A 16,352-nucleotide genomic window follows, 5' to 3' on the forward strand; every position below is an offset into this window, starting at 1 on the left:
AGTGATTATCCTTACACACTGCTGTGGGTGAAGTGTCTTTCTACAAGCAAGATCTCAAAGAATCTACTTTTTTATATCAACATATATTAGCTATGTTCTTATCCTGTATATCAGGTTAATAATTTTGTGTAACCATAACCTTCCCAAACAACACCAAGATGAAAGATACTGTCACGTTCAATGTACAAGGGATATCCTGGATTTATGAAGTTTATTTTTTGACCTGCTGTACTTTTCCTCTTCTACTAGAGCAGTCAGATGGCAGCTGCCATCCATTTGTTTATTACTGATAAACACACTGTCTGATCAGCCCCCCCAGACACTCCCCTCAGGCCTGCCAGACCCCTCACCTCCCCCGCAAGCATGATGGACCCCTCAATGGAACTGTGCCAGACTTGGACCCCCCGGGACCCAGGCCTGTCTGAGCCACCTTTCGAGCATGGCAGCTCCCTACATCCCCCAGCCCCGAGTTGGGCCCAAGTGCCCCTGCCGCTGGGCCCCAACCACCCACATGTCGAAGGCGGGAGGAGAGTGGTGCTGGCTACTGGTACTAATGCTCCCGGGTGGCTGTGTCTGCACATGCGTACTGTGCCAGCTCTGGGCTGCGCACGCACAGACACTAAAGATGATCGGGCAGCGGGAAGAGGAGGCTGAGCAGTTTCCTCTCTTGCTGCACCAAGAAATTTGGGTCAAATGGAGTCCTGGGAAGCCCACGCCTTGGACATCTAGCCAAATTCTGGGACAATCCCAGAAAATGCAGGATGGTCAGTCACCCTCAGCAGCCCGCACAGTCAAACCTGCCAGGCTGTACATTGGGCACAGGTCTCTCCTGCCACCTGCTAAATCTGAATAGCAGCAGCATTAATTGGCCACATAAGAGCCTCAATTTGACAGGGGCAGGGGGCCCACATGATGCTTCCCCCATGGCGGGCAGGCAGAGAGTGGGTACACCGCCGATGTCACAGCAACTTATTTTACATTTCCATCCAGCTACGGGTGGATGGTAAAACACAGCCCTTGGTGTCCACTGTGATCTCATTTAACAGAGGGAAGCAGCATTAATTAAAACTGCGGATGCTTAGGCCTTTATGTCCTACTTAGGTTAAAAGAACCACTTGCATTTGAAACAACTAGATTCTCTTGATGTTTATAATTAAAACACAAAAATGCTGGAAATACTCAGCAAGTCAGGCAGTATCTTTGGAGGGAAAAACAGTGTTGATGTTTCAGGTCTTTGACCTTTCATCAGGCCTGAAACATCAACTCTGTTGTTCTCACCACAGATGCTAACTGACCTGCTAAATATTTCCAGCATTTTCTGTTTTTAGTTCAGATTTCCAGCATCCACAGTATTTTGCTTTTGCATTGGTTCTCTTGATGTTTAAAATACCCCATTGTGCTATGGAGTAGATTTGAAAATAGCAGATAACTGGATTATTGATCTGGAAGTCGAACTGCCAACACTGCGCAACATAAGGGAGGAGAGGAAATTCCTGCAGGCTTTGTTCCAAAAGACAGTAAATGAATTGATAGTGCACATTGAAGTAAATAAATGTGATCTGATAGCCTTTACGGAAACGTGGCTGCAGGATGACAAGGTTTGGGTCCTGAATTTGAGGGGTATATATGATATTCAAGAAGAATAGGAAGCTAGATAAAGGTGATCAAGGATGGCATTGATGCAATAGTTAAAGATGACCTTGCTTCAGGAGACCTGAATGTGGAATCGGTTTGGGTGGAGATGAACATAAGAATAAAAGAAACAGGAAAAGGAGTAGACCATTTGGCCCCTCGAGCTTGCTCCACCATTCAATAAGATCATGCTGATCTTCTTGTGTTTCGATTTCCACATTCCCACCTAACCCCGATAACCTTTGATTCCCTTGCCTGACAAGAATCTATCTACCTCTGCCTTAAAAATATTCAATGACCCCACCTCCACCACCTTCTGAGGCAGAAAATTCCAAAGTCGCACAACCCTCAGAGAAAAGATTTCTCCTCATCTCTGTACTGAAAGGTCGACCCCTAATTTTAAAACAGTGCCCCCTAGTTCTGGACTCATCCACAAGAGGAAACATCCTTTTGACGTCAACCTTTTCAAGGCCGTTCAGGATCTTGTACACTTCAATCAAATCACCCCTCACTCTTCTAAACTCCAGTGGAAACAAGCCCAGTCTGTTCAACCTTTCCTCATTAGAAAACCCACTCATTCCAGGTATTAATCTAGTTAACCTCCTTTGAACCACCTCCAATGCATTTACATCCTTCCTATGAGGAATAGTAGGGGACTATGAGGAATGATAAAGAAAATGACTCACTAGTTGGAGTGGTTTAGAGGCCCACTAATAGTAACCACAATGTAGGGCAAAGTATTCAAGAAGAAATATTGGGTGGGACAGTAATAATCATGGGTAATTTTAATCTACATAAACTGGAAAAATCAGACCAGCAGTCGTAGCCGGGATGAGGAGTTCATAGAATGCTTTCAAGATAGTTTTTTATCTCGCCTTCTCAACTGCAGAGAGGCTTCTGGAGACATAGCCCATTGGTCTTTTGGAACCATCTTCAATCCTAGGAGTCAACACAGCTCCCACACTATGAGGAGATGCATCACAGGTTAATATTAATTCTTTAGTGGGTCATAATGTACTAGTAAATATGATGAGTGTAACAGCTTCTCGACTTTTATAAAGGCTTCTTCTTGTTGCGAATTCCATAACCAACGATGGTTCTTTTTCAATAGTAAGTGTAAAGGTGTTAACACTGTTGACAAGTTTGGCAAGAGGCGACTATAATCATTTATTGTGCTGAAAAAAGACTCGAGTTCAGTGACATTAGTAGGAGAGGGCACCTCTTTGATTGCCCTGACTTTCTCCTCTACTGGATGCAACCCTTTGGCATCCACTCGGTGACCCAAGTAAGTGACTTCTGTCACTTGGAAGATACATTTCTCTCTCTTCAATCGTACACCAGCTTCCAAAAATCTTCTTAAAACCTCTTCTAGGTTGGCCAAATGTTCGGCTTCCAGTGATCCTGTGATCAGGACATCATCCAGGTACACTATTGCTTGGGGAAGTACTTGCAATAGGCTTTCCATGGTCCTTTGGAAGATTGCACAGGCAGACATTGTACCAAAGGGTAGGCATGTATATTGGTACAGGACCTTGTGCGTGTTGACGGTTACATACCCTCTAGACATGCTGTCCAGCTCTAGCTGTTGGCATGCATGGCTCATGTCCAGTTTGGTGTAGGATTTGCCTCCAGCTAAATTAGCGTATATATCTTCAATCCTCAGGATAGGATATTTATTTAATTTAGCAGCCTTGTTCACGGTTAATGTGTAGTCTCCGCAAATGCAAATAGTTTGACCTGGTTTCATCACAGGGACTATGGGTGCTGCCCATTCCGAAAGTTGGACTGGCTGGATTATGCTCGGCTTCTCTAAGCTGCACAATTCTGCATCCATCTTCTCCTTTAGGGCATAAGGAACAGGTCTGACCTTAAAGAACCGGGATGTCGCCTGCGGATCTACATATATTTTTGCTTGTAAGCCTTTTATCTTTCCCAATTCGTCACAATATACGCTGTCGTACTTCCTTAACAGCTGAGGAATTCCTCCTGTTCTGACTTGAAATACTTCTGACCAGTTGAGCTTATATTTTTGTAATCAATTGCGGCCCAGAAGACTAGGACCTTCACCTGTCACTATGATCACTGGAAGCTGGGCTGTCGGTTACCTATAGGACACAGGTACTCTGACGATGCCCTTTACCTGTATTGACTCTCCAGTGTATGTCTTCAGTTGAGCCATGGTTTGTTCCAGATTCAGTGGCCTGGGTACCTTCATTTAGGTATTTAAATGTGCGTTCTCCCACCACTGTGGTTGAGGTTCCTGTGTCTACCTCCATGACTAGAGGCTTCCCATTCACTTGAAGGGTGACGGTGATTGGTCCAGTTTTTACTGCTTTGACATTGTATATGGAATAGATATCAGTATCAGCAGCTTCTGGTTCTGTTGTACTGTGCACTTCAATCATCTTGGTCTGCTGTCTGATTGGCTGTCTCGATTTCGCCCTGCATTGCTTTATTACGTGCCCTTTTTTGTGGCAGTACTGGCATTCTGCCTCCTTAAATCTGCAAGCTTCCGGTACATGGTTACCCCAACATATGTAACAGATTAATTTCTGAATCACTGCTGCAACGCTTCTACTAGGCCTTTTCGATTTTTTAGGTAGCAGAGGCTGTCTCTCTGGTTTTCGCACCACGCCCGAGGGTAGGTTCCCACCCCAACTGAAGAACGGCACCATGTTGCACGCTCTGGGAAGCCTGCTAGTCCCTCTCACCACTTTCCTTTGCTCACGCTATTTCCCTGGTGCGCTTCAATCAACGTTAACTTCTGGAAGTAAACAGCGCTGAATGGCATCTTTGTGAACACCACGAACCAAGCGGTCTCACAACATGTCATTGAGTGTATCCCTGAAGTCAACTGCTTCAACTTCGTTAAATAAGTTGCGATGGGCTCGCCCGCGGCCCTTACTCTGGAGTTAAACTTAAATCTCTGCATAATTCCCAATGACTTTGGCTGAATATGTGTTCACGAGGTCTACCAGCTCATTAAAAGATTAGAATTGGGTGTGTTTGGGCTGTCAGACTGCGGATAAGGTTATATGTCTTGCTACCACATTCAAAAGAATTGCTTTCTGCTTCTCCTCCGCATTTATTTAATTGGCCACAGATTGAAAACCTCGGCGTTCTGTGTACTGGCTCCATTCTTCCGTGGATGTGTCATAAGTGTCAATTCTGCCGAAGAGTGGCATGACTGGTGAGTATACTTTTCTTTCTTTCATTAAGAAATGATGTACTCACATTCACAAGGCGAGGTGCAGCGTCAGAGCTATTTTACCCTCGTTGCCAAACGTAATGAACTTGCGGTACCGGACAGGTTTCTTACTTGAAACAGATAACTTTATTACAGAGCTCGTTTAGAAACTACATGCTTGAACCAGATCCACAACTAGAAAGCTCCGCCCCAGGATTACCTGTGCTCAGGGCTCATTCGTCAGTACAATCACGTGACTCCTAAAGGCTGGAGGAAAGGCTATACCTTCAATCACTACACAGTGACAGACATTTAAGGAGATACTTCAGAATACTCAAAATAAGTACATTCCTGCTCTAAAGAAAAATTCTAAGGGGAGGATCTACCGTGGTTAAATAAAGTAGTTAAGGAAAGCATCAAACTTAAGATAAGAGCATATAACTGCACAAAGATGAGTGGCAGGTCAGGTGACTGGTCAGAATATAAAGAATGACAGAGAATGACCAAATGGTTAATTCGGAGAAAGAAATTAGAGTGAGAGGAAGCTAGCTTGAAATATAAAAACAGATAGCAAGAGTTTCTACAGGTACTTGAAAAGGAAAAGGTTAAGTAAAGTGAGTGTTGGTCCTCTAGAGAATGAGGATGGGGAGTTAATAGCAGATAATAAAGAAATGGCAGATGAAATGAACAAATAGTTTGCTTCTGTGTTCACTATAAAAGATACAAAAAACATTCCAGTAATAGCTGTAAATCAGGAGGTGGAAGGGAGAGAGGAGCTTGATGAAATGACAATCACTAGGGAAGCAGTACTGAGCAAACTGGTGGAGATGCGGGCTGACAAGTCTACGGGTCCTGATGGGCTTCATCCTAAGTCTTAAAAGAGGTGGTTAATCAGATAGTTGATGCATTGGTGTTAATTTTCCAAAATTCCCTAGATTCTGGAAATGTTCCATCACACTGGAAAGTAGCAAATATAACCCCTCTATTCAAGAAGGGAGAGAGGCAGAAAACAAGAAACTATAGGCCAGTTAGCTTGACATCTGTCGTGGGGAAGGTGTTAGAATCGATCATTAAGGAGGTTATAGCTGGGCACTTAGAGAAACTCAAAGTAATCGGGAAGAGTCAACATGGTTTTGTGAAAGGGGAATCATGTTTAACCAATTTATTGGAGTTTTTTGAAGGAGTACATGCGCTGTGGATAAAAGGGAGCCTGTAGACTCCCTTTGGATTTCCAGAAGGCATTTGATAAGGTGCCACATCAAAGGTTATTGTGGAAAATATAAGCTCATGGTGTAGGGGGTGACATATTAGCATGGATAGAAGATTGGCTGGCTGGCAGAAAACAGAATGTATGCATAAATGAGTCGTTTTCTGATTGGCAGGATGGGATGAGTGGAATCCCGCAGGGGTATGTGCTGGGGCCTCAACTTTTTACAATTTATATCAGTGACTTAGATAGAGGAGTGAAGGCATGGCAGCTAAATTTGCAGATGACACAAAGGTAGGTAGGAAAGTATGTTGTGAAGAAGACATAAGGAGGTTGCAGACGGATATAGATAGGTTGAGTAAGTGGACAAAAATCTGGCAGATGGAGCATAATGCAGGACAATGTGAAGTTGTTCACTTTGGCAGGAGGAATAAAAAAAGCAGAGTATTATTTAAATGGAGAATGGCTACAGGATTCTGAGGTGCAGAGGAATCTGGGTGTTCTAGTGCACGAGTCACAAAAAGTTAGTATGCAGGTACAGCAACTAATTAAGGCAGCTAATGGAATGTTATCCTTTATTATGAGAGGAATTAAACATAAAAGTAAGGATGTTATGCTTCAGTTATACAGGGCATTGGTGAGATCACATCTAGCATACTGTGTGCAGTTTTGGTCTCCTTATATAATGAAGGATGCAAATGTGTTGGAGGAGGTTCAGAGGAGGATTACTAGATTGATACTTGGAATGAGCGGTTTGTCTTATGAGAAAAGGTTAGACAGACAGTGCTTATTTTCACTGGAATTTAGAAGAGTGAGGGGGTGACTTGATTGAAGTATATAAGATCCTGAATGGTATTGACAAGGTGAACGTGGAAAGGATGTTTCCTCTTGTGGGTGAATCCAGAATTAGGGGGCACTGTTTTGAAATTAGGGGTCGTCCTTTCAGGTCAGAGATGGGGAGAAATTTTTTCTTTGACGGTTGTGCGACTTTGGAACTCTCTGCCTCTGAAGGTGGTGGAGGTGGGGTTCACTGAATATTTTTAAGGCAGAGGTAGATAGATTCTTGTTAGGCAAGGGAATCAAAGGTTATCGGGGGTAGATGGGAATATGGAATTTTCTGACCTTATTGAATGGTGGAGCAGGCTCGAAGCGCTGAATGACCTACTTCTGCTTCGATTTCGTATTTTTGTATGTAAGAATCATTGGAAGACGCTTTCCTTCTGGTGGTGGATTTAAGAACCTCCAGGTGCTTTCCTCAGTTCTCAGAGAGATGATCACTCGAAGTTACTAGTCGGCGAAATTGAGATACGGGAACCCATTGGAAGCCAGAAGTAACTGTGGACTGTTTGCTAAAAGGATTGTAATTCTGTGGAGACTGCGGTGGGGAATGTCACTTTCTATAGTTAAAGTATAAGTTGCCTACAAAAGGCAATGTGTTTAGTCAATAGATTTTAGTTAATTCTGACAGTAAAAATGTTAAGAGCTGAAAGAATGATACAAGCAGATTTCACATATCAGCTGGAAGTTCAAGTCCCTTTTTAAAAGTTATCTGTCTCTGCGGAGATCGTAACAAGATGAAAGATAGTTGAACTGAAACTTCATCTGTTTCTCTCTCCACAGATGCTGCTTGACCCTCTGAGTATTTCCAGCATTTTCTGTTTCTATTTCATATAACTTTAACTCCATTTGCAAAATTCAAATATGCATAGTTGTTTCAAAGTTACCACCATTGTGAAAGTTAGCTGTTAGTGATGATTCTGCTTTTCCCATTTACATCTCCTCTGGAGCCATCTTTTGTTGCTTTACTTGTCTCATTCGACCTCCTTTTACCTTGTACTATAATACCATTTTTCATTTAATCTTTCCTGCCCTTCACCCTATCATACAGCTCCCTTCATTCTTTCTTCCCGGCTTTGTACTTGCTTAAAACCTGCTACATCTACAACTTTTGAAAGGTCATTGATCCAAAACATTTTTCTCTGTACAGATGCTGCCTGACCCATTCAGCATTTCTATCATTTTCTTTTTTTATGAAGACCATTACTTTGATTTTGTAGGTCTGGCTGGAACCCAATGGAAAATCTATACCCGGGAATAGTGCTTTTGCCATGTTGACCTGTACCAGCTGAGCTGAAAATTCAAATCGCTCACCTGTGATCAGAACCAATAAAGTGGATCCAACCCAAATGGGCCACTCTCACAAAGTTTGGTGACACTTTATAGAACTACCTGCCAAGGAAAGTCTTGCTGCTTCAGATAGCACTACTATTACTGTTGTTTATTTTAGAGGGCTACTTCTGACAATGCTCTTGCCATTGGAAGCAACCTGTAAAGCAAATAGGAAATCCAGTTTATTCAAAATAATGGAACTTACTTTGGCAGGCACAGCGTCTCCTCCAAGAATTCTTCAATTTTATTGACATCTGTCTTGACCTCCCCATTAAAGGTCAGAAATGGAGGGTGAGTACCAGGAGCTAGGTTATGTAGATCAGCTGGTTTTCTACAAATAAATAATAAAAATAATCAATAACTGCTGCTATTTGATATAAATACATTAAATAAATCAGTAATATTGCAGGAAACTTAGCCCTGGATTGCTTAGGTTTTTGAAGTGAATTGGCTCAGGCCAGTATTTTGGTTTTATCAGCAAGTGTAAAGACTTAAAAAAGTTAATCAATTCATAAAATTCTACAACATCTGGCCAGTAATTGGATAAGGAACAAAGAACATAAGAAATAAGAGCAGGAGCAGACCATACTGGCCCTCGAGAGCCTGTACTGCCATTCAATACCATCATGGCTGATCATCTGCCTCAACTCCGCTTTCCCATGTGCTTCCAATATCCATAGATTTTTGGTGTCTCAAGGAATCAATCCATCTCAGCCTTGAATATAAGCCAGCCAACTTTAAAATGCCCTGTTTATCCCTACCCGCTGCATCCTGTCCATTAACCAATCCTCAATTCAAGCTAATATAATATACTCAACTCCATGAGCCCTTACCTTATGTATTAACCTTTTGTGTAGCAGCTTATTGAATGCCTTTTGAAAATCCCATAATATACATCATCTTCTGGCTCCCCTTTATCTACCCTGCCAGTTACATCCTCAAACAAGTTTGTCAAAAATGGTTTCCCTTTCATAAAACTATGTTGACTTCGATCATACTATGATATTCTAAGCTAATTGTTAAAATTTCCTTCCTAAAAGATTCCAGCATTTTCCCGGTGACTGGTGTCAGGCTAACTGGCCTGTAGTTCTGTTTTCTCTCCATCCTCTCTTGAATAGCAGTGTTACATTTGTTCACTGCCAATCCACTGGGACCACTCTAGAAACTATAGAAATTTGGAAAATCAGAGCCAGTGCATCCACCATCTCTGTAGCTATCTCTTCTAGAACCCGAGGATGTAGGTCAACAGATCCTGGGTATTTGTCTGCTTTAAGTTTCCCCAATTTTTTTTTCAGCTGATACTAAGCACTTAAGGTTCTCCACTTTTATTAACCCCTTGGTTACCCTCTATTTCTCATCTTCGGGGCAGGAATGGCAAAAAAAATCACTCTGGTTTTCAGAAATCTAGACAAATGTGAAATATATTTAACCAATTCGACAGAAAAAAAGCATGAGTATTAATTTTAAAAACCTTTAGATATTTATAACTAAGATTAACATTTCAACCTTTCAACTTACTTTCAACTAGAGAATTAATACAGCAGTCTCCTTATTTTTCAATTTTCTCCTCCACATAATGTGTATCGCTGAGTAGGTGAAACTATCTTGCAGCTGAGTTCTACACCATTCCCATTAAAGCTACCCCATGACTTTCTGACAGAAGGTGTGATTTTAGCAGCAAGAGTTCACTTCTCATCAAGCTCGAATGCCTCATGATCATGGATAATTCCAGTCAGCTACCCATCAGAGAACTGATGAGGTCAGTCAACTAATTTGAGACAGCCAGAGTGATGTACTGCCTCGAGATTCACATACATGACATTTAGATTGGCTATTATTTTCAATTACTATTTCTATGCAGGAGGACTTTGAATGGTGACACCAATTATTTTAACAATAATGCTGAATTTCATGATGTTTGAAATCCAATTAAGAAAACAGAAGTGCAATGAGTTGACAAAAACCCCTCACCAGTTCTGTCAATGAGCTTGGTGAATGGTGCAGATATAAACATGGTGAAGGTTCATCTGATCAAAATATTTTGCTATCAATGAAAAGTAACGTTTACATAGTATAGTTTGTGGTGAAAGAGCATTAACAAAGACAAATATTGTTTTCTCTTGAGTAGTGGCATCAGTAACTTCTAATCTGGGTGATATTTTTCAGCCAAACAAACTCACAGAATGAATACATAAGAACTAATGCTATTTAGGTCCAACACCAAATTAAACTGAATAGTGTTTTTATATAGAAAAACATCAAGGGACTTCACAGAGGCAAAATAAAAAAATAGAATTCACAGGAATGACATGACTGCACCCTATCCTGAGCAAAAGACTCAAATCGGAAACAAAAAAAAAATACAGATTGACGTAATGCAGAAATACCAAAGGAGGAGGAAAAAATACTAAACAGGTCTGAAACTGCAAGGCTGAACAATTTCACTCTAATGTTTAGGCGCCGGGGTTTGGTGTTTGCCTCTAATGTTTGCATCATTAGATTGAGTCAGCCTAAAAATAGCCTCAGCACCCCTTTCCCACAAATAGAATAAATCATCAGCCAGGATTACTACATCCCAGAGATGAATTTGAGAACCATACTAAAATAGAGAGACAGCCAACAACATCACAGGGTAAGTGCATGGAAGAATATCAAGCCAAAAATAGAGATGACAGGTGAGCAAATGTTTAGCTGAAAAGACAGTCCAACACAATTTTAAAAGAGGAAAGGGAAGTAGTGCTCAAAAATTCCAATGGGCAGGACTTAAGCAGCTGTCACTAACGGCAAGGTGAAAGTGATGATGGAGTTGGGGTTGGTTAAGGCGACATTAATAGTGGATGACAAAGAGAAAGGCAGAGAGAGAGGTGGGGGGGGGGGGGGGCGGGGGGTGGCAGGAGGGAGAGAGAAAATTAGAACCAGGAAACGACCAGAGGGAGAGCTAAAGGGAGGCATTTTTAAAAAATCCTTGAATAATCCCTATATAAATGTTTACAGCTTCTTTTTAAGTGCAAGTAGCTTGTGAAGTGGCATGTATTCTGCGTTACAGTTTAATTCAAATGAACTTAGTCCCTTACCTCTTCAGGTCGACTGTTGTGACATTGAACACAACACCTTTCAGCCACAGAATCATGAAGAGGCGCTGAGAAAAGGGGCAATTACCAATACTCTCTCCATCAATGCCAGCCTGCAGGAGAAACAAAAAGCACTTGGTCATATTGCCTACAAAACGTATAAGAGGAAAAGATTGATTTTTCACATTTTCAGCATAGTCACTTCTCAACATTTGGGAGTCCGAGTTCTCTATTCCTAATTAAGCCTATAATAAGTGGGGATCCTGGTAAGTATAAGGAAAATCATGGGTAGGAGCCAATAATTTTAAAATAAGTGCACTTCAGAATTTCTAAACCATTTTCTTTCTTTTAGAAAAAAGATATTTTTCTGTTAACACTTATGTTTGTGATAATCTTTTCGATAAAAAAAATTTATAAGCGTTAATGTTATTTTCCATTTAAAAGATCCCATGGCGTTATTCAAAGAAGGGCAGGGAGGTCCTTCCTGGTGTCCCGGCCAACATTTACCTCTCAACCAACTACACTAAAGCATATTATTTGGTCAATAATACATTAATGTTTGTGGGACCTTCCTGTGTGCAAATTGGCTGTTGCACTTCCGACATACAAGAGTGAGTACACATCAAAAAGTATTTAAATTGACTGTAGAGCTTTAGCATGTTGAGTTTGCGGAAGATGCTATATAAATACAAGTTCTTTCTTTAAATGATTCCAATTTTTTGCCTCCAGCACAATTACTGACATCAATGGATTCCCCAGTAGAATCTCCCTATCTGAGGTCTTTGGAAGAAGCACAACAGCACAATGAAAGGATGCCAGCAATGTCACACAGGGTAAGAGGGGGTGCCCCATGCTCATTGGCACCTCCGTATCTATAGACATAGGTGAACAGGTGATTATTAATAAAGGCGAAGACTCCTATTCCCAAAGGGTGTGGACACAGCAGACCCAATAACTCCACTTAGATATGTGAACACCCATATAACTGATATTAGACAAAAACAGAATTACCTGGAAAAACACAGCAGGTCTGGCAGCATCGGCAGAGAAGAAAAGAGTCGACGTTTCGAGTCCTCATGACCCTTCAGCAGAACTGTTCTGTTCTGCTGAAGGGTCATGAGGACTCGAAACGTCGACTCTTTTCTTCTCCGCCGATGCTGCCAGACCTGCTGAGTTTTTCCAGGTAATTCTGTTTTTGTTTTGGATTTCCAGCATCCGCAGTAGTTTTTTGTTTTTATAACTGATATTAGATGCTTTCTTGCACCCAGTCACATGCCACTGAAAGCATGACAGGCGTTCATTAAAGAAAGAATGCCAGAGTGTTAGCCAATATGTTGATTGTTCCCACTCTCCAAGCTGCCAGTAACCATATCTACAGGCACTGGCATACTTAACTGGCAATGACTTTAGTACACTGCTTTCAGAGAGGCTGAGTCAGAGACAGCCAGATACAAGGACACTTGCAGCTACCAAGCAGCATAAAATCAGAATACTCAGTGACAGTATCAGTCAGCAGTGGCCTGAAACCCAGCACCATCTCCTTGCAGACATATCAACTTATAGGAATGTTGCTGAGAAGTGGCACAGAAACAGCAAACCCTTGAAACTGCCTCATTTTACATATCAGCATTCAAACAGGGAAGTAGGAGCTGGGATACGCCATCAAATCACTTGCAAACCCACACCCGCACTTTGTCGTTTCCATCAGTTCCTAGTCAGCCTCGGTAAAGGCTAATTGTCTGAAATGCCTTTTGAGCTTACCCAAAAGGTTTTCAAACTGTTGTTGGTGTGATGCCCCATCCCCCTTTAATTGTCCCACTCCTCTGTAATCACTTACCTGAAATTTTCCCCTCCCACCACTAGGGTGCTCCCTGCTCATCTTTATTTGCACCTTGGGGCTGCAAATAATGACAATAATAAACTCACATTGAAAAACTGACTGCAAAGAGCATGCTTCCATTTTCAATGTTCCAAAACCAGTTTCTAACCATTCATGTGTAAACTACATCGATATTGGAAAATCTAGGCTTTAAATCTTATTAAAAAGGCATTGTTCTGGTCATCAGTAGGACCAGGCCAGTTGCAAATCATTTAGATTGCTATGGCATCATTCAAATCAACTAAAAGTAAAAGGGATGGGCTGGTAGTCCCAAATGAATCAGCTTGTACATGTTTATTTTCATATTCTCAATGGGATTGAAATTCCACTGATCACTGCTCTCAGTGCGCTGGTTAACACACTAGTATAAATTTCCGATGTGAAATGGCTCAATTAAGTTGTTTAAAAGGTTCATGCCTTTATTACTATATTTTATGCAAGTGGGTTAACTGGTACATTAAAATAACATTCTGCAGAATTTCAATCTCAATGCCCAGTTTTAATGTAACATATCATGATGTTGAGCAAAGGTTTTCAAACATTAACAACAACAGCAGAAACAGAAAATGCTGGAAAACGTCAGCAGGTCTAACAGCATCCGTGGATCTCTCCACAGATGCTGTCAGACCTGCTGAGATTTTCCAGCATTTTCTGTTTTTGTTTCAGATTTCCAGCATCCGCAGTATTTTGCTTTTATTTTGCTTTTTTCAAAAATTAATCTCAGTCACCTGCTGCCAGAAATGAAGTATCTCTAGGTTTCATCAGACAGGTTATCTAATAATCCTGTCCCTGTGTTTGGATCAATCCATCTGTTATAACTTCATCCTAAAATAATCAGTACATGTTGCAATTTTTATGGCCTATTCTTCTGCTCCTTGTGATCCATTACATACATTAGGATATCAAAGTACAGAGGGCGGCTCTTTCCTAACTGACAAGCAGCCTTTAGTATCTGAACTGCATTTAGATGATGCGTGTTCCAATTTCTGGTCTTTCAAATCAGAAGAATAAATTTATCTGTACGCTCCTCCTTAAACTGTCTTGTTACTAGTCCTATTATTTTCATTAGTGGAATAAGAAACTCCTGATGTAAGGAACAGCAACACAAAAGAGGCGTAAGATATATGCTTCATCCAAAGAGTGTGACACTATCAAAACATCTCTCTATGCTAGCCTTAGTGTAGCCAATGTAATTTATAGGTACAGAACAAAGGGCAAAGAATTTTCTGCATTCTTAAAAAATACATTACTTTCCTGCAATCCTGACCCAGTTAATGCTTTCTTTTGGTTTGGTTCTTTAAAGGAACATAATGATCCTGGGGGAAAAGTGTAAACATAGCCAACTAAATTACGTGGCACCAGGTAACTTGCTAAAACAAAATAACCACTGTGCTTTTTATATTATCTTACAGGTTCCGTATTTCTCAGCATTCCCTGTCAATTAAGAACAGCTGAGTCTTCAGGACACCATTCACTATACATCAAGAAACAAATGACACCTTTTCTCCCCACAGAGAGCACAACAACAGAGGTTGAAAATAACAAGAGGAATGCATTTACTGTAAAGGCCTAATTTTAGCGGATTTGGTAGGAATTTTATAATAAAGGAATGAAATGCAGTCTCACCAAAAATTGTAAGCAAGTAAACTTAATCCCAACATAATTAAAATTGTATAGTACTGTAATGAAAAGTATTTTGGTTGATTGGCATGTGGCTGTTGGAATTTACAGTTATCCTCCCACCCCCACCACACTGTGTGTTTCCGGATAGTTATTTCCACTGTATACCAAACTCCTGAATTTTCAGCACTGTCCATTTTAATGAACATTGTGAAAGGCATAGCAATAGCAATGCTGTGACTGGCTGTCAAAGTCGTCCTCAATAGAAGCAATCCCTGCCTGCATGCAGCTAAACCTGGAGAACATTCAGGCTTGGGCTGATAAAAGTGACAAAAAGCTTTGGTGCTACACAAGTACCAGGCAATGATGATTGCCTTTCCCTTGATTTTCAGTGTTACTACTATCTCTGAATCCACCACCATCAACATTCTGGGGGTTACCATTGGTCAGAAGCTTAACTAGACAAGTCGCATCAATATTGTTGCTACAAGGGAAGCCAGAGGCTGGGTATTCTCTGTGAATAACTGACTCCTCACAGTCTTTCTAGCATCTACAAGTCAGGAGTGTGATAGAATGCTCTCCACTTACCTAAATGAGTGCAGCTCCAAGAAGCTCAACATTACCCAAGACAAAGCAACCCGCTTGATTGGCACCACGTTCACCACCTTAAACATTCAGTCCCTCCATCACCAGCACAAAACGGCCGCAGAGTATACCAACTACAAGATGCACTGCCGCAACTTGTAATGACTCCTTCAGCAGCATCTTCCAAACTCATGACCTTTACCACCTAGAAGGACAAGGGCAGCAAATGCATGGAAACAGCACTGCCTACTAGTCACACACACTCCTCTTCAAGTCACACAACATCCTGACTTGGATATATATTACATTCCTTCATCGTCACTGGGTCAAAATCCTGGAACTTCCTACCTTACTGCACTGTGGGTATACCTACATCATATGGACTGGAGCTGCTCAAGATGGTTGCTCACTACTACTTCCTCAAGAGCAATTAGGGAATCCTTTCATTTACTAGCCAAGGCATAGAATATAAAATCAGGGAGGTTATGTAGGAACTATATAAAACATTAGTTAGGCCGTAATTTGTGTACTGTCTGCAGTTCTGGTCACCTCTTTACAGAAAGGGTGTAACTGCATTAGAGAGGGCACAGAGGAGATTTACAAGGATGTTGCCAAGACTGGAAAATTGCAGCTATGAGGGAAGATTGGATTAGGCTGGGGTTGTTTTCCTTGGAGCAGAGGAGGCCGAGGGGAGATTTGATTGATATGTACAAAATTTAAAGAGATTTGAATAGAGTGGATGGGAAGGCCCTATTTAATTTAGCAGAGGGGCCAGTGATTAGATTTAAAGTGATTGGTAGAAGGCTTAGAGGGGAGATGAGGAAAAGCTTTTTATCCAGAGGGTTGTAGGGGCCTGGAACTCACTGTCTGAAAGGGTGGTAGAGGCAGAAACCCTCAACTCATTTAAAAGATTTCTGGATATGCACCTAAATGCCATAATCTGCAGGGCTATGGACCAAATGCTGGAGAGTGAGATTAGGCCGGGTGGCTCATTTTTCAGCT

General features: G+C 41.4%; 2 protein-coding genes across 4 annotated transcripts in view; both read right to left on the bottom strand.

The window, feature by feature from the left end:
• enpp5 (ectonucleotide pyrophosphatase/phosphodiesterase 5) overlaps window positions 1-16,352 on the bottom strand; it is a 526,082-nt gene that overhangs the window by 276,147 nt on the left and 233,583 nt on the right. The gene's annotated exons all lie outside the window — the stretch shown is intronic.
• Window positions 1-16,352, bottom strand: part of LOC144680724 (chloride intracellular channel protein 5-like) — a 158,357-nt gene that overhangs the window by 36,588 nt on the left and 105,417 nt on the right. For both annotated transcript variants that reach the window (XM_078542004.1, XM_078542005.1), the window contains exons 2-3: window positions 11,270-11,379; window positions 8,401-8,526 (exon numbers count right to left, since the gene is read on the bottom strand). In XM_078542004.1, the coding sequence (XP_078398130.1) occupies window positions 8,401-8,526; window positions 11,270-11,379 (236 nt within the window). The remainder of the gene's footprint in view (window positions 1-8,400; window positions 8,527-11,269; window positions 11,380-16,352) is intronic.

The sequence above is a fragment of the Cetorhinus maximus genome, chromosome 5, assembly GCF_964194155.1.
Source record: "Cetorhinus maximus chromosome 5, sCetMax3.hap1.1, whole genome shotgun sequence".
Classification (NCBI taxonomy): domain Eukaryota; kingdom Metazoa; phylum Chordata; class Chondrichthyes; order Lamniformes; family Cetorhinidae; genus Cetorhinus; species Cetorhinus maximus.